The sequence below is a fragment of the Psammomys obesus genome, unplaced genomic scaffold (genome assembly GCF_907164565.1).
Source record: "Psammomys obesus unplaced genomic scaffold, mPsaObe1.curated_primary_1811, whole genome shotgun sequence".
Lineage (NCBI taxonomy): Eukaryota > Metazoa > Chordata > Mammalia > Rodentia > Muridae > Psammomys > Psammomys obesus.
The window spans coordinates 33164740-33192438 of NW_026585797.1; the positions used below are offsets into that span (position 1 = coordinate 33164740).

The 27699-nt window shown below is 40.3% G+C and overlaps 1 protein-coding gene across 3 annotated transcripts in view; it reads left to right on the forward strand.

Moving 5' to 3' along the window:
• The window catches only part of Ros1 (ROS proto-oncogene 1, receptor tyrosine kinase), a 124509-nt gene that overhangs the window by 11848 nt on the left and 84962 nt on the right, over positions 1-27699 (forward strand). For 2 of the 3 annotated variants that reach the window (XM_055599397.1, XM_055599396.1), the window contains exons 3-13: positions 2405-2464; positions 4364-4390; positions 9441-9501; positions 12402-12550; positions 13992-14130; positions 16525-16726; positions 17355-17431; positions 18792-18914; positions 20031-20215; positions 21027-21124; positions 26870-27366. In XM_055599397.1, the coding sequence (XP_055455372.1) occupies positions 2405-2464; positions 4364-4390; positions 9441-9501; positions 12402-12550; positions 13992-14130; positions 16525-16726; positions 17355-17431; positions 18792-18914; positions 20031-20215; positions 21027-21124; positions 26870-27366 (1618 nt within the window). Of the gene's footprint in view, positions 1-2404; positions 2465-4363; positions 4391-9440; positions 9502-12401; positions 12551-13991; positions 14131-16524; positions 16727-17354; positions 17432-18791; positions 18915-20030; positions 20216-21026; positions 21125-26869; positions 27397-27699 lie in introns of all 3 variants that reach the window. The other variant, XM_055599395.1, reaches the window with a different exon arrangement.

The following is a 27699-nucleotide window of genomic DNA, read 5'->3' on the forward strand; positions in this document are numbered from 1 at the left end:
TTTTAAACTTTTTCTCACTTGAGACCTTTTTTCTTCTGAGGAGCTTTCACATGATTTCAGGTGTACATGGGTGAATGATGTAAATTTTAATTGGAGATGGCTGAGTGGAAAAAGGTGCTGACCACTAACGACCACATGAGTTTAATTCCCAAGACCAGCATACTGGAAGGAAAGAATTGACTCCTGTAAATGGGTGCTGGGAACTGAACCTAGATCCTCTCCAAGAGTAGCAAATGCTCTCAACCATTGAACCATCTTTTTAGCCCTTTAGTTAAATATTTGATACGATAAAAAATACAGCAGCTTTAAATATTTTCAGAATTGACAGATATTTTAATTGTCAATGATAAAATACTCCTTTGCATAAATATGTAATATAAAATGGTGGAAATATATTTATGGCTATTTCAGAAATGGTTAGAAATTCTTGCCTAATCCCATGTCAAAAATCAAAGACCAGATTTAGAAAATTGACAATTACATAAAAGGATATAATGAGTCTGATTATTCCCTCTCCCTTTTTCATCTTTCTCCCATCTTTTTAAATTTTCACTTATCCTAGATTCACAATTCTTGGTTTGGTTTTATGACTGATTTACTGTAAATAAGACCTTTGATGTGACTATTGGATTGAAACTGAGTGTCCAGTGGGGACAAAACTGAAGACAATAACGTCCTCTCTTCTAATTCTTAGCAAACAATTCAGCAGTGAGGTGTAAGGGTGCTTGAGCCTCTCCTCTATCCATGTCAGGGTTTCACTGTGTATCCCTGGCTGTCCTGGAACTAGCTTTGTATACTAGGCTGGCCTCAAACTCACAGAGATCTGCCTGCCTCTGCCTCCCCAAGCACTAGGATTAAAGGCATATGCCACCAAACCCAGCTCATTATTCACTGGAGAAAGAGGCTTCTGTTATTAAACTGAGAGTCATCTTTGTCTATGGATATAAACACAAATACTTATAAAGCAGTTTGAAACTATGTCAATTTAGCTAACCAACAGTCTTCAGTTCCCTTATAACAGTGTTTTTCAACCTTCCTAATGCTGTAACCCTTTAATGTAGTTCCTCATGTTATGATGACCCCGAACCATAAAATCATTTCCTTGCTACTTCATAACTATAATCTTGCCTCTTTTATGAATCTAATATAAATCTCTGATATGCAGGATATCTGATATACAAAGATGGATCTGCAGGTAAAGGCACTTGCCACTAATCCTGATAACCTGAGTCTGAGAACTAGGACTCACATGGAAGTATTGATTCTCGCAGTTGTCCTCTGGTCTTCACATCTGTAGCACACACATATGCACACACATACACACACACAAAAAAAAATTAAAAATGTAATAAAATGAAGCTGCATTATAGAAGGACCAGAAGGTGAAAGCATTAATTCAATAGGAGTGATCTGTGTTTCAAATGTTAGACTAACTTGCCCAGGAAATGGGAGTGGAAGATGCTATACTTGGTAATTTGGTCTCGATACACAGAGAGAGAGATCATGAGCTTTTGGCAAGTGGTGAACGGCATATAAAACAGCTGAAACTGTGAATCAGAGGCCAGAGAAAACTTGGCTAGTGATCAGGTGGGTCAGTAGGACTTAAATATGCCTTGTTCATGGGATAAGGGTGAGGAGTTAGAGAAAGGAAATGCATCTGGGTTCCCAGTTTAGGCAACTTGAACATACAAATGGGAGAATATGTGTGTGTGAAGAACTCGGTGTGTTACATGCTGAATCTAAGGGATTCAGGTGTAGGTGTCTAACGAGAGAGTACATGTCTGGGTGGAGTTTGTCAGGAAGTCAGGCACTGTTATAATTTGGGGTTTATCAGCACATGGCCTGGGAGCAATGGTCAAAGTAGTCACAGGCACAGACAAAGCGGGAGCCATGAGCTATCTATCTAAGAGGAGACCAGGACAGCCATAGGAGGACATTTGAAGGCATCTTTGTGGTAAAAGCAGACATAAGCTAACAGTTTAAAAATGGTCTACCGTCTCATTTGGACACTTTACCTGGTTGTAGCCCCTGGTTTTGAGTCTTGCTGGTTGTATGGGCACAGATGGAAACCCATGATATGCTTGGTGTCTTGCTGTCCTGGACTTCGCCTGCTGCCATCTATCCAATGGACAGGGTCTTCTTGGTATCTCATCCTGCTCAGGGCTTAACTTACTCTATGGTCCTGAGTCCTGCCAGCTTGCTGTGAGTCATGTTGTGCCCCACCTGTCTATATTAAAATCAGGTCTGATTAAAATCCCACTCAAATCCTTGAGGGGCTTTTATTTTGTCAATATATTTCTATTTCTAAGATATGAGATGGTACCTTTTGTGTCAAAAGAACATCGTTTAAGTGATAAAAAGTCACACTTCTTTGTTCATACCTGTGTCTTATTGTCTCTTGCAGTGCATCCAAGGATGTCAGTTTTGGAACTCTGTAGACCAGGAAAAGTGTGCTTTAAAGTGTGTAAGTATTAATTATTGTTATGTGTTTTTTGAGACGGCGTCTTCCATAGCTCAGGCTGGCCTCAAACTCATATGTAGCTAAGGATGATCTTAAATTTCTGATCTTTTCAATCTGGTAGCCCAGATCTGTGATCCGGTCACTACAGAGGCAGAAGCAGGAGAATGCCTTAGTGTTTGAACCCAGCCTGGGAAACAACATTATGAATCCCTATTAAAAACGAATTCTCCATATATGCACCTACATAATTGTTCTTGTCTTGCCAACCTCACTTATAAAAGTCATTTATATCTATTCCCACTTCTGGCTGTGTTAATTGCAGTTTCGCAAAAGGAAGATCGTTTGTCATCAGGACCCAGTTATCCTTACATAGCATTACAAATTGCAACTTAATTATTTTTCTAGTTTATGTGCTTGATATAATTTATGCCACTTTGTAAGTTCCTGTAGGGCAGAAAGCATGCCATCTTTTTTAGACCATGTCTCCTTCACTGACCAGAGTGGAGCACAAAGCAGGAGCACTAACTCTTGCTTGAGTGCATGAGTGGGCACACCATGGGTGTTGGGTAACCATCCAGAAAGTTGCCAATGTGGGCAGAAGAACCTGCCGGCCTTTGCCAATTAGAGCCTTCTTTTTTAAAAATTAATTTATTTTTTATTAATTACAGTTTATTCACTTTGTATCCCAGCTGTAGCCCCCTCCCTTCTCCCCTCACAATCCCATCCTCCCTCCCTCATTTCCTCCCATGCCTCTCCCCAAGTCCACTAGTAGAGGAGGTCCTCCTCCCCTTCCATCTGACCCTAGCCTATCAGGTCTCATCAGGACTGGATGCATTGTTTTCCTCTGTGGCCTGGAATGGCTGTTCTCCCCTTAGGGGTAGGTGATCAAAGAGCCAGCCACTGAGTTCATATCAGAGACAGTCCCTGTTCCCATTACTAGGGAACCCACTTGGATACTGAGCTGCCATGGGCTACATCTGTGCAGGGGTTCTAGGTTATCTCCATGCATGGTCCTTGGTTGGAGTTATCAGTCTCAGAAAAGACCCCTAGGTCCAGATTTTTTGGTTCTGTGGCTCTCCTTGTGGAGCAACTGCCCCCTCCAGGTCTTTCTATCTCCCCCTTCTTTTATAAGATTCTCTGTACTCTGCCCAAAGTTTGGCTATGAGTTTCAGCATCTGCTTTGATACCTTGCTGAGTGGAGTCCTTCAGAGGCCCTCTGTGGTGGACGCATGTCCTGTTCCCTGTTTTCTCCTCTTCCAACGTCCATCTCATTTGCCTTTCTGAGTGAGGATTGATCATCTTTCTCAGGGTCCTCCCTCTTGCTTAGCTTCTTTAGGTACACAGATTTTTGTAAGTTTATCCTATATTATATGTCTAATATGCACTTACAAGTGAGTATATACCATGTGTGTCTTTGTGCTTCTGGGATACCTCACTCAGGATGATCTTTTCTAGTTCCCACCATTTGCCTGCAAATTTCATGATTTCCTTGTTTTGAATTGCTAAGTTAGAGCTTTCATTTCAGTTTGCCTCCCTTGAGCTGCAGCTGCCTTCTAGTGCATTAAGATTTTTCCAGTAGATAGCCTGCTTTATTATTTTCCTAGTGACACAAACATCATAATTTTTTGAGCAATTCACACAGTGGCTTACCTAGACTCACCTCTCTTTTTGAGACAGGGTCTCTATATGCTCTTGAATTTGAGACCCTCCTGCATCAGCCTCCATGTGCTGGGATTACAGGCGAGTGTCACCACGCTCCCAAGAGCTCCTCTTTGTTAGTCTTACTGTTGATTAATAGTGGTGGAAAAAATTTAGCGGGAGAAATGCACAGTTGAATCGCTAAAGTCATCTGCAGTTTCAGAATGTTGCGTAACTTTCTTTTCCTTCTGTCTTTCTATACAGAATGATACATATGCCACCATTTGTGAGGTGAGTGTAGAATCATTTGCGAAAAACAGGTAATCAAACTCAAGTCTGTGTTCTTAGACTTCAAAAGGCTGTTAAAGGAAGATGAAGAAACTCTCAGCCACAAACCTAATTTTATTTGTTTATTTCTTTCTATTGGAAGGGTCTAATCCCATCTTGGCACAGACATTTGCTGTTTTATATGTATCTATGTGTATATGTAAGTTTTTAATATGTATGCGTATATATACAAATTCATGCCTATGTATATGTATGTATAGGTGTATACACATCACACACACATATGTGTATAAAATCATTCCTCAGTGACCAAGATGAACTGGTTTCAGGAACTCCCCAAATTTACGAATTCTTGCATATTCAAATTCCTCATTGAAAATGAAGTAGTATATGTATTATGACCTATGCACATCCTTACATCTTTCATACTTTAAATCATCTATATTTACTTTTAATAAGTAATACAATGTAAGTGCTATAAAAATAAGTCCTTGCCCCCTTCCCTCTCCTCCTTTCTATTGAGACAGTATCTTATGTAGAGTAGACTGAACTCAAACAATCTCTGTAGCTTAGAAAAACAATGCACTCCTACTGTGCCAACATGTTCAGTTCAGTAGTTTTTAAGCTGTATTGTTTGTGAAATAAATACAAAACAAATATAGGCACACTTTAAGTATATGTACTAAGTATATTGCTAAGATGCAATTACAAATATTCTTGCTGCTCAGTTGGCCAAATATGCACAATATACAGAAATGTATAACCTGAGTACAAGGGCAGACTGTAACTTTAATCTAGTTAAAGGATTGGAAGATTGTAACTTCCAATCCTGGTCAAAGTGGATGCTGCAAAAGGAAAGAAGAGAAAAGTACACTCTGGGATATTGCTGCTGAGAGTATTTTCTTAAAATTTTTTTTCCATTTATTTATTCATTTTGTGCTTGTGTTGGATGGGTGGATGTACTCATGCACATGTGTGGAAGTCAGAGGGCAGCTTGACTTCCACAGGACTCATTTCTCTCTTTCTACCATGGAGGTTCCTGGGCTGGAACTCAGCTTGTCAGCCTAGCCACAAGCCTCTTAAATCAACGAGCCATCTGGCTAGCCCATGATTGCATTTTCTTCCTCCAAACACAGAGTGCTCTACCATACATAACTATGTCACATTAAATGACACCTGTTAGGCCAGGTGTCATGGTGAACATCTGTATCCCAAAAACTTGAGAGGTGGAGGCAGGAGGATCACAAGTTTGAGGCCAGCCTGGACCACAGTGACCCAAAATTAAAAAAAAAAAAAAACAGGAAAACAAAAACAAAAACAAAAAAACCAAACTCTAGTGAGAACCCTTTAATTTCACTCCTTTCATTCACCAAAATCCTTTGCCGACAGTGTGAATTACAGTTTTCTGAGCTTATTTGTGAAGAAATGGTATCATTTTTCAGTTTTAAAACCTGGTTATGGGATGGTAGGATGTCCCAGTGAGTAAAGGAGCTTGCTGCCAAACCTGATCGTCTGAGTTTGATATGAGGAAGCCACATGGTAAAAGGAGAGATTGACTCCTGTTAATTGTTCTCTGATCTTTATCCTTGGGATAGCATGAGCCTCCTCCTCCAGTAAACAAACAAACAAAATAATAAAGGCTTGGTCATGCTCTATTTAGATGCCTTCAAACCAGAGCTGAAACTATGTTACCTTGCTTGGGGCAGAATGTACATGGTTATCCATGAAGAAAGCATAAAGACTCCTTTTTTTTTAAACAGGAAGCAAAACTATACATTTGACATCAAACATTCAACAATCAGTGTCTATGCTGTTTGCAGCTATTTTCCCTGCCAGTGGGTAGAGGTGGGGTTTAATTTACATGAAACAGAATGAGAAATTTGCCCCAAAGGTGAACAATTGAGGATCTCCCCTGATGAGATGGAAAAACCAAATTTTCTCAGAACTCTATTACATGATTAAAGCAACATTACTCTTAAATAACACCCCTTAAGAGGTCTGTACCGGTCAGAAAAACCAAGGAAAGTGTCTCACTTGTCAATCATTGTGCTTCTTAGGGGTCCATGTTTAATAATGTGATTCTTTCTCTTCATGAGAATTTTAGCTCAGTTATCCAACGATTTTGGGAATCAAGCATTTTATCATGGATGTTTCCACCCATGGGTGCTTGGGAGCTTTGCACTATGTAGTCTTTGGAGGAAAAGCTTAAAAATGATAGCTTGGCAAAACAGAACCTAGAAAATGATGATGTTAAATGAGCTGCAACATTTGTGATCATTTAAGACATGAACTCTGTGATCATTTAAGACATTAACGATAGCATCTTAGCCTGTCGATGGAGGGTAAATGCAGACTTTTTTATTTCTGGAAGCCGTGTGTGTGTGTGTGTGTGTGTGTGTGTGTGTGTGTGTGTGTGACTTCTTATTGCTATTTAAAGCCTCTCTGTCTCCCTGTCTGACCCGAGCTGACTCCCTTTCACCATGTTCTCTGTGTCAGACACAGTGGCTTTAACTCTTCTTACAACCGTAGGTGCCCAGCCTGTCCTGCATTGGGCATCTATCTTCCCCCAAAACACCTGAACACCTGTCAGAACCCCTGCTCCTTCCAGTTGCTCAAGTTTTGGTTGAGAGTCACCTTTGTACTGTTCTAGCTGATCACATTAAAGGAAGTCTCCTTGTCACCCACCATCACTTTGATCTTCTTACTTCTAACTTTACATCCGGATCATAGGCCCTTCCCTCCTCTCCTCTGGTCTCCCATCCCTCTCCTCCCTCCCCCTCCCTTATTTCTCAGATAAGGGGAGCCTCCCCCAACTCACCCCAGTTCATTAAATAGCATCAGGATGCTTCCCCTGTGGCCTGGTGAGGCAGCCCAACCAGGGGGAAGGGATTGAAAAGCAGGCAACAGAGTCCGTGTCAGAGACAGCCCCAGTTTCCCTTACTAGGAAACCCATATGAAGCCTGAGCTGCTCTATCTGTTACATCTGTGTAGGAGGCCTAGATCCAGTCTATGCATGGTCCTTGGCTGGTGCTTCAGTCTTCGCAAGCCCCTCTGGGCCCTGGCAAATTGGCTCTGTTGGTCTTCTTGTGGAGTTCTGTGCCTTCTGGGTCCTTATATCTGATCTCCTTGCTCCTGTTGCCTCAACACAAACCAGCACTGCCACACTCAGCCACATCACTTTTCATTATCTGTGGTGTTTGTTTTAAACTTGTCATTTATTCATTTTATATCCCCTTCTAAGACAATGTAAGCAGCAGAAAGGTAGGGAACTTACCTATTTTGTTCTCTGCGAGTTCTTTTTTTAAATTTATTTTTATTTATTTATTTTTTTTTGAGAGAGGGTTTCTTTGTGTAGGCTTGGCTGTCCTAGACTCACTTTGTAGAGCAGGCTGGCCTCAAACTCAGAGAGATCCACCTGTCTCTGCTTCTCCAAGTGCTGGGATTAAAGGCCTGCACCACCATGTCTGACTTGCTGCTATGCTTTTATAGCCGAGAACAATACCCAGGACAGAAAAAGAGATTCAGTAAGTATTCCTGAGTGAATGAAATATCTTTTAGAAAAGAATGTTGCAGTTCATCTGGAGTTTGGAAGGGTGTTTCTTCTTCCTTGTGTTAAGACAATTAGGAAAGGTGCAGGCAGCCTATGAGGCTGTTTGGGGGAGCCAAGGAATAAAAAAGATGGCCTCACTACTGTGGGAAAATGGTAGTTAGGATATATTCAAAGACGGCAGGTGGATGAAGTCCTTGGGCAGAAAAATGTTAGCAGCTCAGTTTATGGGAACAGATAGGTATAAAAATCAATGCTTATCAACCTGCAGGTTGCAAAATAATTTTGTGGTTGGGATCACTGCAACATGAGGCACTGAATTAAAGGGTCACAGCATTAGGAAGGTTGGGAATGGTCTAGAAGCTTCTGACCAAGTTTCTGTGAACTGCTTTGATTCAACCAACTCTATGTTTTCTCCAGGCACTTTAGGCATGGGAAATGCTGGGTGGCCTCATTTAAAGTCTAATAGCTGACAGCTTTGCCTCCACTTGAGATAATGTTTAAACTCTCAGACTGATGGGAAGTTTATTCTATATTTCCCCTAACGAGGGAAAATCCAGAAAAAACATGGCTACAATTTCTTTTTCCTTTTTCCAGGATGTTCTATATTTCCAAGTAAATGACATTTCTAAACAAAGTCCCTTATTTCTTGGAAGAAAAATACCCATTCTATGTAATGCTTTGTTGCCTCTTGGTTTGTATCTTCTCTGCTGTGGATAGTTATGCCAAATGAGCTTTACTCAAATCTCCAAAGAGGATGTGACAACTAAATGAACCTTTAAGTTAAACAACCCCCCAGCCTGAAGCATGGTATTTGAATTAATCCTTAACTAAGCAAACACAGCCGTATTGGGCTCCACTTCCTCTCAGCACACAGCTCAAACATCTCAGAGTTAATATTTGCATGTAACAACTCCTCTTCCCAGGGCAGTTGTGTTGAGCCAGAGTTTCTACAGTCTTCCTGAGACTGACAGCAGGCTGTTCCTGGTACTGCAATTATAAACTCCCTCTCTCATCAGGGAGATTGAGCACAGCCTCTCTGGACTTTGGCGATGTGTGGATGTGTGCTTTCTCCCCATGGTTTTCTTTTCTCTGTAGCTAATTTGTTAAGAGTTACAGGCAATTTGGGTTTCAGCCCTCCAATATGTACTCTGTTTTTCCCTTTAATGAGATAAGATGTTCATTGTGATTAGGCTGTTGGAGACCTTAAAAGTCAGCATTGGTCTGAAGAGATCCATTAGGATGTTTGGGTATTGTATACTTGGTAGTCAATTTTTAATTCTAAGGGAAGTGGGGAAACACAACAAACAGACAATCAAATGTCTTATCTTGGGCTGGAATTTTAGGTTTCCAGTTCATCAAAACTTTGACCAAGATGCTAAAAATAAAGTTGAACTATTAAGTTCTGCATTTTTTTTTTTCAAATTATAGAATGTCAGGGCCATGGAATGAATTCAGTAAGTCCAGAGTCAGCTGACCTGACTCCATGCCACTTGCTTTCCACAGAGGGAGTCCTGTGAGGTCGGCTGCAGCAGTGCAGAAGGTACCTATGAAGAGGAAGTACTGGGTAAGACAACCCTGCTGATAATCTCTGCCAGCCGGGGACTTGTTCTTACGGAAAAATAAGGAGAGCCTCTTCAAACACTTACACCCCAGGACCTCAATAGCATAAAAAAATGTTTGTATATGAGACTTGTGTGACTCTCACCTATAGTCCCAGCACCCAGGAGGCTGAGGTAGGATGACTGCAGCAGGTTCAAGGTCAGCCTGTGCTGCAGAATGACATCCTGTTTCAAAAACCAAAAACTACCTCTGCCAATGTTTGTATATGAAAAGATTCTATAATTTCAAATGCTAAGGCTGTGCTGATGAAGCGCCAGTGGACTATTGGAGATAAAATACAGGAAATGTGAAACATGATTGACATTTAGGGCACACCTTGTCTTCAACATCAGAAGTATGTTTCTTTTATCTATCTACCTATCTATCTACATCTCTCTCTCCCTCTCTATCTATATGAGACTCTTATGGTCCAAATGGCCTCAGGTTTGATATGTAGCCAAGGAAGACCTTGAACTCTTAATTTTCATTCCTCTACTTCTTTTCTCCTGGGAATACTGCACCACTGTACGCAGTTTTATGTGGTTCTTGGGATCAAACCCCAGGCTCTCATTCATGCTAGGCAAGTACTCTACTGATTAGCTACATGTGCAGCCCAATTGATATCAAAGAGGGCTGCCGTTTTAATGAGATGAAGGTATCAGAATAATTTATTTAATGTGAAGTACAATCTTCAGCTAATACTTATTCAATAAAGAACCTAACTATGTACATAACAACTTGGAAAAGGCAGTAGGAATTTGTGAGTGTATAGAAGCTATGCCTCCTATGGCTAAAGAGAGAGAGAGAGAGAGAGAGAGAGAGAGAGAGAGAGAGAGAGAGCTCTCTTGACCTAATTTGAAACTAGGTTGGGTGTGCCTTAGTCTCAGTGCACTGATTCTCCAGTGATGTCTGAAGAGGCAGAACTTTGATAAGTCAGCCTGGATGTTAGTGGCTGTTTCCAGAAAATTCCCCAGGCTCTTCTTCTACTGAGAGATTTTGGCAGATGGAGACTTGCCTGGCTTTTCCATAAGCTGTCATTCTTCTCTCAGAGGCTGGTGCTTACCCCTCTGGCTGTAGGAAATTGGGAGAAGAATGTTGCTTGCTGTCCCTACATGCTCTGCCCTTTAGTATCTCCTAAACAAAAGAAACAGAAGCAATTTTGTAAAAAGGTAGAGGTGTGACAGTTAAAAAATTTTGTTGTAAATGTTAACTATAGATAAAATCCTATATTTGTGGCTTCAAAATGGTACACAGAAGCACTTCAAGACATCACAGACACAATCTACGGCATCATAGCACCCTCAGGGGGACTGCAGGACAGTTTAAGTCCTGAGGGATACAGGGCTGGGGGACAGCTACTGGAGGCTGTTCCATCCGCTGCTCAGGTGTGTTTCATCGCATAACAGTAGATCCCACCATATTCTTTCCATGATGTCATTGCTAATAAGGTTGAGACTTTCGGTGATTTCTAATGTAGCAAAAACTTCCATAAAAAACTAACTAGGAGACAGGAAGTGACTACTGCACTTAGATTACACACCCAGAGAAGTCATGAAGTATTCAAGGGGCACGTGATTTCCAGTAACATACAGTAACATTTATTTAAGGCTGAAATAAATATATAATTGAGTCCTTTAAACAGCTTGCTATCTAAAATTTTAAATTATGTTATTTATTTTAATTTTATAAGATTTATTATTTTTAATATGTGCAGGTACGTGGGTCTCTGTGTGAGTTTATGTACATATAATGGTGCCCATGAGGCCAGAAGGTCAGATCCCCTGGAGGTTGTCAGGCTCAGCAGGAGGCACCCTTACCCTCTATGCCATATTGGCGGCTCTTTCGAGCTGCCTTGTTGTTCCTTTTGAGAAAAGACTGACCTTTAGCTTAGGCTGGCCTGAAACTCACTCTATAGTGGGCCTCCGACTTGCTGTCATTAGCCTGTGAGCCTCCCGAGTGCTGAGATCATAGCTGTGAGCCACCAGGCCTGACTAAGGTGCCGCTGTTCCAAGCATCTGTTGAACTGTTAGGACACACGCTTCCAAAGTCACAGTGTTTAGAAGAGTAAATGGTCTTTGTTCCAAAGAGCCATGAAAAAAATCTACCAAAACCAAGAATGTCAGAACTAAAAAAAGGTGCAAACTTGATTCACATCCTTTTCTCATATTCCGTAATTATATTACCAACTTACTAATATAATTTTTCCAGAATATTTTATTGCCCATACCTAGGTCTGTTTGTCTCTGCTGCACTACCCCACTCATTGATTTCCGGGTGTGCTTTCTTACTTGATTTTAGATGAGTCATATTTGTTTCTATGTGTTAGGAAGAGTCAGTCGCTAACAATGCATCAAAATAATAATCTATAAATTTGTGTATGTATGGGGCATGGATGGGATATGTATGTGTGATGTACCTATGAGAATGCACATGTGTCATAGCACATATATAGATGCCAGAGGATAACCTCCAGAGTCACATAGGTTGAGGCAGGGTCTCTTTCACAGGACTTACTGGTGCTTTACTCTGTAATGCACCCTGTCTTCTACTCTAAAAAAAGGATGTTGTCATGATCTGCAGTAATAATAGAATTTGAAGAAATGCTTTGACGGTACATGTCCTGTATGCTTCTACTGTGCCACAGACATAGTTTTGGGATCTTCTCCCTTTGCTTGTAAGAAAATGGGGCCCTGAGAGAAGACTTGTCAGTCTCAGAACATTGTGTTCCTGACTGTGATAGAAAGAAAAAGACTACCTTGAATATAATTTATTGTTTGGGTGTGTTATTTAGCAAGAGAGGCCTGGGCAAAACAGGCGCACCTGTCCACAGGAGTGGGTAGTGACTGAAATGCTGTTTCCTCCCAGAAAGTACAGCACTCCCTACAGCACCCTTTGCATCTTCCATTGGAAACCACAGTGTCACATTACGATGGAACCCTGCCAACATCTCTGGAGTAAAATACGTCATTCAATGGAAGTATGACCAGCTTCCAGGAAGCTGGACTTACACGGAGGTATGTGTAAACTATTTTTTTATTTAAACAGAGGCATTTTTGTCCCTAAATTACTGAAAGCTCAAAAATATCATGCCTTCCTTACCTGTGGTTTTGGTTTCCAAAATTTCAGTTACCTGTGCTTAAAGATTTCTTACAAGTTTTAAATAGAAAATTATTAAAAAAAAAAAAAAAAAAGGTCAAAGCCAATTATAGTGGAACAGGGAATGGAAAATTGTTTAAAAATAAAAGACTGAAGTCAGTTGTGGTGGAACAAGGCTATATAATTCCATCACTCGTTGGGCTGAGCCAGGAGAATTGTAAGTTCGGGGCCAGCCTGGGCTATATAGAAAGTTTCAGGCTAGCCTGAGGTTCAAAGTAAAGCCTGCCTGAAAACAAAAATGAAAGCAAGCAAGCAAGCAAGCAAGCAAGCAAGCAAGCAAACAAACAAACAAATGGGCTAGGTGTGTTGGCATGTGTCTGTAATCCCAACACTCAGAAAGGCAGAGGCAGATGAATCTCTATGAGTTCCAGGCCAGCCTGGTCTACAAATCGAGTCTAGGACAGCCAAGGCTACACAAAAAGACCATGTCTTGAAGAAACCACCCCCAGACCCACCAAGACCACCGTCACCACTAAAATGAAACTTAAGTTTAAGTCACACAACAAGGAGGAACGTGATGAAATATGAGGTCATCATCCTTTGGCTCAGGGTATCCACACTGCATATACTACTCACTCACAGTATTGGTATTATAGTGCTTGTGTGTAGGAGCTGGTACTATCTGGAGTTTCAAGCTTTCATTGGTGGGGGAGGGTGGTTGGAGAGTATCTCCTATCGATAAAGAAAATGACTTATTGACATTAAGACATTCTAGCAGAGACCAAGCATAGTGGTTGGATTAAGTGTACCTTAATCTCTGCTCTGGAAACCTTTTATGAGGAAAGAGTGTATACGCCTCCTGTTGTTCATAATCTTCCCTGCCTTCTAAGGTGATTCCACCTAGGATGAAGGGCAGGAGGGAGATGCTCACAGGGGTATGCTCTGATTTAGAAGTGTAGGTTATGGTAGCCTTTTAGGATGTTACCTTTTAGTGAAGCATGGGCAAGTTCAGAAAGAAAAGAAAAGAAAACAGCCTCAGATACCAAGTATAGTAACATAGGAGTATTTAGGTAAATCCTTGAGGTTAAGTGCTGAATAACTGAACCCTTAGCTTTCCCATTTCAAGGAAGGGGAGAATGGTGTGAGCAGTACAGACTGAAGTACAGGACAGCAGTAGTACAGACAGAAGTACAGACAGCAGTACAGGAAGGTAAGCTCCTGGTCTGTTGCACACTCAGAAGGACCTGGGTAGCCCCATCTCCAATGGCACACTTGTCTTCCACAAGTTAACCTGAACTCTGTGTCCCGTTGGGTCATAGCGATTGGACAGATGTTGACTTTTGTCTCTCCTGGTTCTAGACCGTGTCCAAACTCTCCTATGTGGTGGAGCCCCTGCATCCATTCACTGAATATATTTTTCGAGTGGTTTGGATATTCACAGCCCAGCTGCATCTTTATTCTCCACCAAGTCCCAGCTACAGGACTCACCCTTATGGAGGTAAGCACATATATGCCATTTGCAAAGTAGGGACATTACTCTGAAGTTTAATTTGTTTTTGTCCTAACCAATGAAATAAATTGGTATTCTATTTAGTCATTGGGCTCTGAACTGTGCAACACTTACAAAATTTTCAGTAAACGAAACAATGACCTCTGCTCTTGTTCAGTCCACATTTTTTCTAGATGGGAAACGTGGTCATTGGTAAACACATAAATAAGGTGTGCTGACTAGTTATTGTTAACTTGGGACAAGCTAGAATCTCTAGGAAGAGGGAACCTCAATTGAAGAGCTGTTTTCATTAGGTTGGCCCGTGGGGGCATTTTTTGATTAATGATGGATGTGGGAGGCACCAGCCCACTGTGGGTGATGCTACCTCTGGATGGATGGTCCTGGGTTGTGTAAGAAAGCAGGTTGGGTAAGTCAAGGGGAGCAAAGTAGTAAGCAGCACTCCTCAATGGTCTGTTATGCTTCAGTTCATACCTAGGGTTTGTGCCTTGAGTACCCTTTGTGATACTGTAACTCTGAGCCAAAATAAACTCATTCTTCCCCAAGATACTTTTGCTCACTGTGTTTTTAGCACAGCAATAGAAACCCTAACTAAAACATAAATTGAGAGTAGACTGTTGCTGTGACAGATCTGGTACCAGGAAGTATGTCAGTGTGTAGGATTGTATGAGACACTGCTGGGGCAAAGGAGGATCTGTGTGTTTTGCTTCAGTTGGCACCATTTCAAGCATGGCCCTAGGCCAGTATCTGACCTTAGGTTCTAAAAGGAAACCTCATAGAATAACCAGCAGAGGTGGTCACACAATCTCTGGGACCTAATTATCAAAGAAAGGACACTCCTCAAGGAAGAAGATATTCCCAGCTAATTCCATCCGTTTGTCTGCTCTGCTTTAGACCTTCTGCTGCTGAGGAAGCCCAAGTCCTCGTTAGGTCTTCTAGACCCTGTTGTAGTGTTCTTTCCATGCATAGAATCTTGTTTTCAGACTCTCCCTTACATGTCTAGCACCAGCGACACTCTGATACTTACAGTCATGCCTGTTGCTTTATAGTCATATTTTCTCTGGCCATAAGAATTATATAATTTTAGTTGGTATTAGTGCTTTTTTTTTTCTTCCTTTGGGCTCTTCCAAACATAACCCTAGCCCCAACCATGTGGAATGTTTATAAGACAAATTATTACTTTCTAAACAAGAAATTTTCTTGTGTGTGTATGAGACATTTTGATAATTATCATATCTTGCTGTGTAGGTGGTTTTTAACTTGCTTGAAGTGGAGAGATCGTATCTGAGTGTTGATCCTAATGAGTTGCTGTTGACTTCCTGATTCTAATTCAGTGGGAGGTCGTTTCTTTTTATTTTTCCTTTTCACACAGGTGACTGAGTACATGGAGGCAAGGAGAAACACAAAGATGTTTGTGTTTGTTAATGATTAGTTTAAGAGTTTGGGAGGGATTGTATCAAAGGAAGGCCATGGGACATGTGAAAAGGCCTTTTAAAGACAACCCTGTGTGAGGGGTGAACCGTCTTATTTCTGCTACCTCTAGCCCACTGATGGTGGGCACAACATTTGCCAAACGTGTTCTGAAGGATTTGTTGTCAGTGTTCTTGTCAGTCTACTGAAGAACAAAGGTGTCAAAACACATAGTTATGTGGGAAAACTAGATATAAGAGTATTTTACAGAGCTAAGATATAATAAGTACGTGCAGAGATGGTTGGAATCTGGGCTGGCAAATAATTTGTTGGTCTTTCTGTCAGTAGCATGTAGAGTCTTTGAGTAAATGATTAATCCTTGAATTTTTGCTCCCCTCATCCATGGCAAGGGTAGTGTGTGACTCAGGTGGTCAGTCAGGGCTCCAAGGGACTTTGGAGGTCTGTAAAGGAGGTATTATCTAGATTTTCAGGGCAGATAGCAGTAAAAATGGAGTAGATCATTCCAATTCTTGGGTGTCTGAAGCCACATCTCTATCTGGAACCAGTCAGGGCACAGCTCACAGAATAAATAGCCCCATGACTTGCCTTGGTCATCTTGTGTTAAGTACTGACTCACTTTTGCGCACAGTTTCTTATTCTAAGGTGCTTTGCTCCTCTGTTCACCTCGGTCTCCAGAGGATTTTTATCAAAATATAGGTCCTATTTGAGTCTCCAATATTCTGGTATTTTGTAAGTTAAAACTGAGGAAAATGCAAGAGTATTGTTGGCATGATTTAGAGACCAAGAATTACAGCTCAAAATTTCTAATTCCTTTTCTTCTGTCACATTTCCAGTATTAATCAAAAGATCTAATTTCTGTTTAGCTTTGAAAATATTTTTTTTCATTGTTTTAGTCTAAGAGCACAGAAGTCTGCTTTTTCTCCCCCCCCCCCCTTGTCATTTTTCTTTCTCCAGTTCCAGAAACTGCACCTTTCATTGTGAACATTGAAAGCTCAAGCCCGGACACCGTGGAAATCAGCTGGGCTCCACCCAATTTTCCAGGTGGACCTATTTTGGGTTATAATTTAAGGCTGATCAGTAAAAATCAAAAATTAGATTCAGGGACACAGAGAACCAGTTTCCAGTTTTATTCCACTCTTCCAAATACCACCTACAGGTAAGAGTTACATGGTACAGATAAAAATAACACCACTATTAATGCAGGCATGATGATTATTTAGGAAATCTGGCTAAAAATCAGTTAAGTGTATTTGGAGACATGCCACTTACTTTATTCCATTGTGTTGAAGTTGTAGTTTTTCTCAAATTTGCCTGTGCATTGCATCACACAATCCTAAGCAAAAATATTTTCAGCATATCAAAGGATCCTTATAAATATGTGGCAATAATAACAAAAATACCATGTCTGCAATTTATTTAATAAAACATAAAAAATTAAGGAAGTAAAATTCTGTTAGTGGTATTTTATTTTTTTTTAACCACAGAGGATTATTTTATTATTGTTAGCTTCTCTGGCATTTACTAAGACTTCTTTAAACAAGGGGAGAAGTGGAGGTCATGCAGATAGCAGGGTTCAGCTTTTGACCTCAGTGACCCTGAACTGTTCTGTGGGGAATGCAAACAAGGACGTGATTGATGGTCATCTTGGTGCTGAGAAGTGACACAGTAACTAGATATGTGCACTACCTCACGATCTTTAAATAGACTCTCTGTTGCTCCTATATTTATTTCATGTTCACAACATGCCATGTGAAACACATCTCTCCAAATTGTTTTTGGAATAGGTTTTCTATTGCAGCAGTCAATGAAGTTGGTGAGGGGCCAGAAGCAGAATCTATAATTACCACTCCATCCCCAGCAGGTATGGTCTAGGCTTCTCCTTTTTGTTACATAAGGATAAAGGTTGACTAGGGTAAAGGTCAGAGTTCAGTGGTTGTCTGGTAGACCTCAAGATTCTTTGTCTTCATGCATGCTTTTTTTTTTGGTACCCCATAATTTTCAATTTTAAGTTATTCTACATACTTAACAAATAGAAGGTTACATAGACCATTGGTATTAGAATATTGAGATTTAAAAAAAAAACAGAATGAAAAAATTTAAGTATTTTAAGAAAGATGGCTTCAAACAAACTCTTGGTTTTAATTTAAATCACTAGGATTGATAATTTGCATTTACAAATTTTGAAGTTACCTGTAAACTTTTCTGTCCCGACATTCACGTGTACATTGTTACATCAGACGTTTTCCCAGGCTGCTTTAATGCTTTTAAGTGTTTATGAACATTAAAAATTTAAATATTAACTTTTTGAAAATTCAGTCTGTGGGTTTATCTTATTTTTTTTTTAAGTACTCCCTTTTGGTTGTTGTTTTTAAACAATTACCTTGAGAGGTTGAAGACTACTGGTACTTATAGGAGCAAAGAGTTTTTTTGAGAAGGAGTAGATATTTTTTGGGAAGAATGAGTTAGGATTCTTGACTAACTCAAAGCCTCAAAATTCCTTTAGTATGTTTTCTACTTTCACCAGATCTCCATCTGCTGACTGGACTGCCTCTCACTCCAGTCTGCACACAGCTACACCAGGCCTGTTGTATGTCATGGATCATTAGCCAATATTTTTAGCTGTTCCTAGAGTCTAAAAAAAAGAGAGGTGTTCTTGTCAGGCCTGAAGCACATCCGAAGGAGAAGTTAAATATAGAGTCGGGCTAAGGTTGCTGCGTGATTACTGCTTGCAGTTTATTGATTGTCCTGAAAATGCTATCACCCGTGGACCTTGCATCACTTTCCAACTGAACAGGATATCAGAGTTCTGCAGCCTTCAAGTTTTCTTTAAAAATGTTCCTCCTGCTTGAAATGGAGAAAAGCTGAAGGCAACACCTTCAGCATATCTTTTACTAACAACCCACTTTGAGGCTAGATCACACCTACGAAAAAATAATGCTGACTGGGGATAATGATTTAACTTCTATTGGAACAAGGATGTTAAGATGGTATAGTATGTCACACGATGTAGTCACATAGTCCTATTTGATTATAGCCATGTTTCTTACCCCCAACCATGAACTTATGGAGATTATGCCACAAATGCAATACCTCTAAGTAACTCCAGAAAATTTAGTCAGTCTTAAAAAAAAAATGCAATCTCCCTTGTGTTAAAGTACTAAAATTTTTTTGAGTTGGTTTGTGTATCGTTGGTCAGTCTGTCTATAAATCATGTTTTCCAGTTCAAGAAGAAGAACAGTGGCTTTTTTTATCCAGAAAAACTTCTCTGAGAAAGAGGTCTTTAAAGTACTTAGTAGATGAAGCACATTGCCTGTGCTCAGATACTATATGTCATAACATTACAGGTAAGTCTAACAGAGTCCTGTCTCTTCACTGTAAAAGGGAATATTTGGAATTTCTGGAAGAAACTTTCAGAGTACAGGAATTTTAAAAGTTGCTCTTGGATCCCAGTGCTAGGGATGGTTTACCTGTTTTTGAGCTCTTGATCACCGGGATCCCAGATATGCCTGAACCATCGCAGGATGTTGCCAGTGCTCAAGTTGCCCTCTACAGCTTGACGACACCCATACTGTAGTCATAGAACAAGAAGAAATTGAACTGAGTACTGACCTGGAAGCCTTATCCTTTCTGCATGGCTTTCATAGTGCTGAAATGTACTATGTACTCTATAGGGCAACTGTAGTGAAATAATTTTCTGAGTGGCTAAGTAGTTATATGTATAAACTCACAGTAATTGTGACCAAATGCATAAGAACTATGCATGATCAAGCCAGACAAAATCCCAGCATGGATGGCGGAGGGTTCAAGAAATCCTATATCTAACTGAGGGGCTATTGACAACTGATGGCTGCTGGGAGATGGAGGGTTACTGTCCTTTGCTGACCCACGAGAGGCTACTCGTAGTCCTAAATCGTCCCTTGACCATGCATATGCTGAGTTCCCTATGAGGACTCAGAGGACTTGAAAGAAGAGAATGCATGAAATTAGGAGGGAATAGTGGTTAGTATAGAGGAAGAATTGGAGGGGAGGAAATGGGAAATGGATTTGATCAAAAAACATTTATGAAACTCTCAAACAATAAAAAAATTTCAAAAATGCTTTTGTGTCTGGGGATGTAGCCCAGTGATAGGGAACGTGCTTAAACATGTCTGAGGCGTTCCAACATGAGACAAACAGCCCCACAGCAAGGCTACTCTACCCCCGATTTTTCCAATTTTTCTGGATTTACTACCTTGAATATTAGTGGACTATATTATTATAAACTCTTGTAGCATTATATGTATGTCATGAAAATACCCAACAGATTTGCACATATAAGTTATACGTACTAGAAGAATTTAGAATGTTTTAAATTTATAAGAACTTCTATTTGACTCTAGCAAACATTAAAGACAAATTTACTCCAGTCTCTGTCCTTGTGGACAGTTAAGTGTGTGCATCTACTCGTCTGGCTCTTGCAGGAATCTCCGTCAATGCCCAGCAGCAGGTGGTTTATTTCTCAGAAGGAACCGTCATATGGATGAAGAGGGCAGCCAACATGTCCGATGTGTCTGACCTGAGAATGTTTTACCGAGGCTCAGGTCTAATCTTTTCCATCTCCATAGACTGGCTTTACCAGAGGATTTATTTCATCATGGATAAACTGGTTAGTCTGAGTGAATATAGCTAGTGATCAATAATAAGCAGATGGTAAACACAGTTTCATCCCACTGACTACTTACTTCAGATAAGAGGTTAGCAATGAATCACGGACCTAATTTACTAAAAGCTTTGACCTAGTGTGAGCTAGTTCTGATCTACTCTTAGGTCATCATTATTTGTGGTTTTTTTTTTTTTTCATGGTTACAGTTTTTATTAATGATAATTTATCTGCTTGTTATCACTGGGTAAGACTATCCACCACAAGCAAAGTCCACTGGAAACACCTTTAATTATATACAAACCTGGGTTTATTTTAGTAGGTCTCTGAAAATATGTCAGTACTGGAATCTTTGAGAAGATACAGTCTTCCTACGTTCAAGTTCTCATTTTATAAGTGTGTGTTTATCGCAATGAACAAAGATTACTATTCTACTCAAAGCCCAGAGGCTTGTATACAGCACAAGTTTTAAAAATAATTGGGTCCCTCCATAAACCAAGAAAAAAAACCACACTTAAATATTATTGGTGCTAATAGAATATAAACTTATTAGCACATAAGATATGAAATTCCATTTCTTTCTTTTTTATACTGAATATTTCTGTTTATCCCAAGCTGGTCTGTTATCCATGACTTTCCTGCCTCAGCTTACTCGCTTCCAGAATTATAACTGTGTGCTAATTAAATTACCCTTTAAATGCTTTTTTTTTTTCTTACCAAACATCTCAGGAAATACTTGGTAGTCACAGTATTTTCACATGAATGCAGGCAGACATTGATTTTATTGGAATATATATACATATATTTTATTTTCTAGGTATATGTCTGTGACTTAGAGAATTGCTCAAATTTTGAGGAAATTACTCCATTCTCTATTCGTGCACCTCAAAAAGTTGTGGTTGATTCCTATAATGGGTAAGTGTTAGCTTTGTACATGTGAGATCTCTTTTTCTGGCAAAAACCTCTGTGAAGCTCCCTTGTGAGTGCAGCACTAATTCCCAACAAGTCTGTCTTTGGGCCTCATTTCACGTCAAGTTAATTCAAATTGCTTTCAAATTTGATTCCTTCCCCTTCCACAGCAAACTATAGTTTCATGGACATGACCTTTTGCTAGAGACTTTGGGACCATGATTCTAGTTCAAGCCTCGGGACTACTTTATGACAAGAATCAATATCTCATCGTTCCCTTCAGGGGCCACCATGAGACACTACTTCATCATGTGCCTCTGTAGCTGAACCATTCAGCTTCCTGGGGTGGCTCTTAAGTAGGTTGCTAACATCTACCCTCATGGGATAGAATTTGATGGTTCAGAACAAGTACATTCTGATAATGAAATGAGGATATTTTGTGCACGTCAAATGTTCATGAATGTGTTTCAGCAAAAATATAGAAAGTTATTTTAGAGGTTGTTTCTTAAATATGACCAACATAGTGAACAAATTCTTTACTAATAAGCATGTCCAATTGTTGGTAAGGTCAAACATTTTTCTTTGTCAAAGGTATAAATTTGTTCTCATTTTGAATGAAATAAAAATACAGAGCCTGTTTTTTTTTTTTTTCTTACACTGGCATTCTTAGAAAACTGTTGCTCACTGTTATTTAAAGTCAAGCTTTCCTATTCATATTCTTTAAATTTGAAATTTATTTTGTGTGAGTGGACAACCCTAGGCACTGGTCCTCACCCTTTGCAGTGTTTTTAAGCAAAGTGTCCTGTTCTCTGTTCAGTAGCTGGCCTGTGAGCTTCCATGGATTTTCAAGGCTTTCCCTCCTATCTTGCCTTTGGAGCACTGTGGTGCTCATGCACAGGCTTTATGTGGGTTCTGGCTGTTCAAGCAAAGGTCCTTGTGCAGCAAGCAATTTTACTCACCGAGCAATCTCTTTAGCCCCAGACCTTTAATTTCATTTTAGGTGTAAGTTACTGAATTATAGAATGTATTCTTAGGAGACAAGACTGGGTTCCTGCTCACTAAGTAGTGAGGATGACCTTGAACTTCTGGTTCTTCCGCTTCCATCTCCCAAGTTCTGGGATTACATATGTGAACTGTGATGCCTGGTTTTCTGAGATACTGGGGATTGGACTCCGGCCATCATGCATGCTATAGCAGCCAAGAAGCTTACTAAGTGAGGCACATCCCTAACCCAAATGATAGATTCGTAAAACAAAACAAACAAAAAACCCCAAACCCTGTGTGGACTTTCTAGATCTTAATATATATATATATCGAGACAAATATCCCTGGCTGGGCTTGTACTCACTGTATAGACCAGGCTTGTCTCAAACTCATCTGCTTCCAGACTGGTGAATTTAAAGGCATCCACCACCACGATCAACTTCCCAATTAAAAAAAAAACACACTTTATTGTAACAAATTTATAAATAAAAACATCACACAGCAAGATCAAGGTAACCACTCAGACACTTGCCCAGTCAGGCGCTAATTCCTGTCTGGTCTTCTGTCCAGTTAGGGAGGCCATTCTGAAGGGTGGAGCTTCATTTAGGGTTTTGTACCTCTATCATCAATTACATTTTTATTCCATTATCCACCACATAAAGGAAAACTATGACAGACTGAAACTAGAAAAACCATGAGCTTTACATCTTTCTTATTTTTTTGAGGTTTATTTATCATAGGAGTATTCTATTTGCATGTATGCCTGCATGACAGAAGCGGGGCATCAGAGTCTGTTACAGATGGTTGTGAGCCATCATGTGGTTGCTGGGACTTGAACTCAGGACCTCTGGAAGAGCAGCCAGTGCTCATAAACACTGAGCCATCTCTCCAGTCCCGATTTCATTTTTCTTTACAACTGAATAATATTCCATTTGGTATATGCCCCTCATTTTTAATATCGTTTCTTCTGTTGATGAACAGCTAGACTGGCTTCATTTCTTTGCTGTGGCAAACAGTGCGGTATTAAATATGATGTCAACATCTCTGTGGTAGGCTGTGGAGTTCTCTGGATTATATAGCCAGAAGTGGAACAGCTGCATTATATAGTAGTTCTGTTTGGAATTTTCAAACTCTAAATCTAAATCTCAACTGATTTCCACAACAACTCTATTAATATGCTTGCCCACTGCAGTGAATAACTGGTTCCTCTTTTTGTACACCTTCCCCAACCTTTGTTGTCAGATGTCTTGATGTCAGCCATCCAGACTATGGGAAGGTGGTATCTCAAAATAGCTGTAATTTGCATTCCCTTCATGACTAGGGGTACTGGACCCTTTAAAAATAAGTCGCCATTTGTGCTTCTTCTTTTGAAAGTGTCTATTGATAGCATCAGCCCATTTATTTTTTATTTTTATTTTTTAAATTTATTTATTCTTATTTTATGTGCACTGGTGCTTAGCCTGCAAGTATGTCTGTGTGAGGGTGTTGGCTCTTGGAGTTACAGACAGTTGTGTGTTCTCATGTGGGTGCTGGGGAATTGAACTCATGTCCTCTGGAAGAGTAGTCAGTGCTCTTAACCACGGAGCCATCTCTCCAGCCCCCATCAGCCCATTTCTTAATTAGCAGTTCTATCTCCTTAGTATTCAAGTTTTGTAATTCTTTAGAACTTCTTGCTCTTATTCCCCCTTTTGGAGTGTAGCTGAGTAAGATTTTCTTCCATTCTGTGGGCTGCCAGCTCGCTTGGCTGATTATGTCCTTTGTTGTGCAGAAATTTTTAAATTATGCAGTCTGGTCTGCCAGATACTTGGGGTTAGTTCATAGTCAGTTTAGAAAGTTCTCCTTGCCCAGTGTCTTGAAGAATATTCCATTTTCTTCCAGTACTTTCAGTTTTTCAAGTTTAAAATTATGCCCTGCACGCCCCATCCCCCAACATGGGTTTTCTGTATGGCTTTGGCTGACCTAGCACTACCACTGTAGACCAGGATGGCCTCAAACCCACAGAGGTCTGCTTGCTTCTGCCTCCAGAGTGCTGGGATTAAAGGTGTATGCTACCACCTCCTGGCTTTTCAATTTTTAAATTAAAAGTTTAATTATTAGTCAATAGCCATATCACCTGAACGCACCCAGTGGCATCTGGTCTAGATCTTATTTCCCTCATTTATGAGGGTCTAAAAGCATATGGACTGTCCTGTTGTTATTGGATACCACATGAGTCATTCTATGGACAATGAACTTCACTCATCAAATCAGCTTTTCTAGTATATCACAGTAAGGTGATTAGTGGCTCCTATTTCCCATTAGAACAAAATTTATTTGTGCTTAAGTTTTGAAGTGTGACTAGAAAAGATCATGATAATTAGGATTTACAGCAGTTTGTTTGTACTTAGCAGGTTTCTAAGTTCTTTCTTTTCCACAATCATTTTATCCTGAGGTAGATACCTTTGCTAGACAGGGAAGTTAATCCAGTAATCATCCAAGATGCTTTGCAATGACCCAGGATAGGATCTTCTGCATAAGGCCCTCTGCCCCCTGATCATTTTCTACCTTGACAGGAAAGTTGTACAAAAATAATATACTTTTCAGCAAGTTTGTGTCCTTATAGGACAATGGATGTGTGCAGCAGGTTGCAGCTGTCCTGGAGTTTACAGTGCTTTCCTTCATGTGGTTATTTTGCCCTCAAAAAGCTTCAACCTGATCTGAATCTTGACCCTTCTCTCCATCCTACCCCTTGCATTCCCTTGTCATGTCTGTCTGTTCTCTTCTTTCTCCCTTTCTCTTCTTTCTTCTTCTCTTTCCTTTTCACCCAGTGAGCAGGGTTGAAGCTCTGGATTCTTTCCTGCCACAAATTGAGAACTGTGCTTCATTAACCCAGACAGTTTTTCTTTTATGTAAGTTTTTTCCAAATACTTTTAACAATTTTGAACTTCACAGACAATCAGGAGCCATTCTTTTTGTTCGCTATCATTCTCCTTTGAGGCAGACAAAATAGATTTATATCTCAAAGTGAGTTTGTATCTCAAGGTTTTTTTTTTTTTTTTTTTTTTTTTTTTTTTTTTTACCTTAGGCTAGAATGTGGACAGAGTTGTAAAGATTTAGGAAGATCATCTATAGTGGACTGAGTAATGACAAGAAATAATGGCTTAACAGTAACAGGAAATAATGGCTTGTGATGCAAGCTGGAACGTAACATTGCCTGGGGTTATAAGATATTTAACTGTATGAGCTTGCTAGCAAGTATTTTAATGATCAGCTAAAAATTAATAATTTTTATTATACCAGTTAATTTTTTTTTAAAAAAAATTACTTTCTGTGTGTGAGTTTTTTGGTTGCCTATATGTCTGTGCACCAATTATATGCCTGGCTTCTGAGGAGGCCAGAAGAGGGTATCAGGTCCCCTGGACCTGGAGTTAGTGATGATTGCTACCATGTGGGTACTAGGAATCAAATCTGAGTCCTTTGGAAGAGCAGTAAGTTGCTGAAGCATCTCTCCAGCCCCACTGGCTAAAACTTTACTTTGATGTTTGATTGTTGGTAAAATACTAAGACAGGCTTTTTTTCCCCCCACATCAAAAATCACCTGCTCATTGTTATAAGACTAGACTCCACATGGGACATACATACATCTTCAAAACATATTTATATTTTATTTTTTTGTGTGTATGTATGAGTGCAATTGAGTACTGGTGCCTTCAGAGGTTAGAGGCCTGAAATGCCTTGTAGTTAGTGGCTGTTGTGAGTTGTCTGGTAGAGGTACTGGGAATAGAACTCCTGGAAGAACAGAAAGTGCTCTTACACACTGAGCCACCTCTTCAGCTTCTTGGTCATGCACCTATAATTCTTCTATTGGCTTCCTTCTCCTGAGAGTTGGGTGGCCCTGCTCAGCATCTTTAGTCACCTGTTGGGTATTTCTTCATTGATTACAAAATGAAACATTTGTACTTGCCTGTTTCACTTACAGATAGATATTGTTAAAATTTAGATGACTCCAGATGCAGAGCAGTTATGTTAATTGTAGCAAAATACAAATGGCTTGAATGTTTTTTTTCTTCTGTTTATCATTCTCAATGCATGAGAAAAATTCATTGACAGAATTTGACTTGAAAATTTGGATAGAAATTCACGTGAGGGTCGTGCGGGGTGTGTGTGTATGTGTGTGCAGGTGCACTCATCTGTTGGTGTGTACATGGTGACTGGAGGTCAAAGCTGGATGTCCTCCTCTATCACACACTGTTCTTTGAGACAGGATCTCTCACTGAACCCACAGCTAAGCATTTTTCTGATAGACTGGTTTGCCAATGAGCCTCCAGGGTTTGCATCCTCCCTCCCACTGAAGTTCCAGATGTGCACAGCTGTGGTTGGTTGGCTTTTACATGGCTTCTGGGAATCCACACTCAGGTCTTCCTCCTTACCTGGCAAATGCTTTACTCACTTGGCTATCTCTCTCCAGCGCTAACTATGTGATTTTCATATACTGTGCTTACCTCTGAAATCCTTAAAATACTTTTTTGCCTTAATCCGATTCTCCAAAAAGTCCCTTATAAGCATTCAAAGACCAAGCATCATAATACAGGATGGCGTTTCAAGCCTTCTGCCTTCTAACTGTAATCAGTATGGCATATTCCCAGCTTTGATCTTCATCGCTGTGCACCCTGGGAAGTCCTGGGATACGTGCAACTGATAGCATCGCAGGCTAAAGCAATTAGCCCTGAAGGGTACACAGCCACCCTTGCGCTGAATTACATCAAGCTTCTTTTGTCTCCCTGTCAGGTATGTCTTTTATCTCCTGAGTGACGGTATTTACAGAGTCAATCTCCCTTTGCCATCTGGCAGGGACACCAAAGCTGTTCGCATTGTGGAGAGTGGCGCGTTAAGGGACTTTGCAGTAAAGCCACAGTCCAAGCGAATCATTTACTTCAATTCCACCCTACGAGTCTTCATGTCAACGTTTCTGGATGGCTCGGCTTTCCATCAGGTCCTGCCTTGGGTGCCCCTTGTGGAGGTGAAGAGCTTTGCCTGTGAAAACAATGACTTCCTCATCACCGACGGCAAGGCCATTTTCCTGCAGGACTCTCTGTCTTTCAATGAGTTCATCGTGGGATGTGACCTGAGTCACATAGAAGAGTTTGGGTTTGGTAACTTGGTCATCTTTGGCTCATCCGTCCAGTCATACCCTCTGCCAGGCCATCCACAGGAGCTCTCAGTGCTGTTCGGGTCTCAAGAGGCCCTTATTCAGTGGAAGCCTCCTGCTGTCGCCATAGGAGCCAGTGAGTGTGCTATCCTCAGGGTGACTACTGGCCAGCCGGAAGGGAGAGAGGCTTCTACCATTCAGCATAGGGATTCAATTTGGAGAGCCCAAATCAAGTAGTGTCTTTACACTTATCTTGCATTTATTATTAGCCTTGTAGTAGGAGAGTCCTTATACTCCATGGACAGATCCCAAACAGAATAGCCCAGCTGTTTTTGGTCATATATTATGAGGTATACTGACTTTCTAGTCTGAATGGCTACCAGCCAGGAAGGATAACATACTTGGGCTGGATGGAAGCTTGCATGAATTTCAGCCATTCCCTGAAGTTTTCTGAACTTTACTTTCCCCG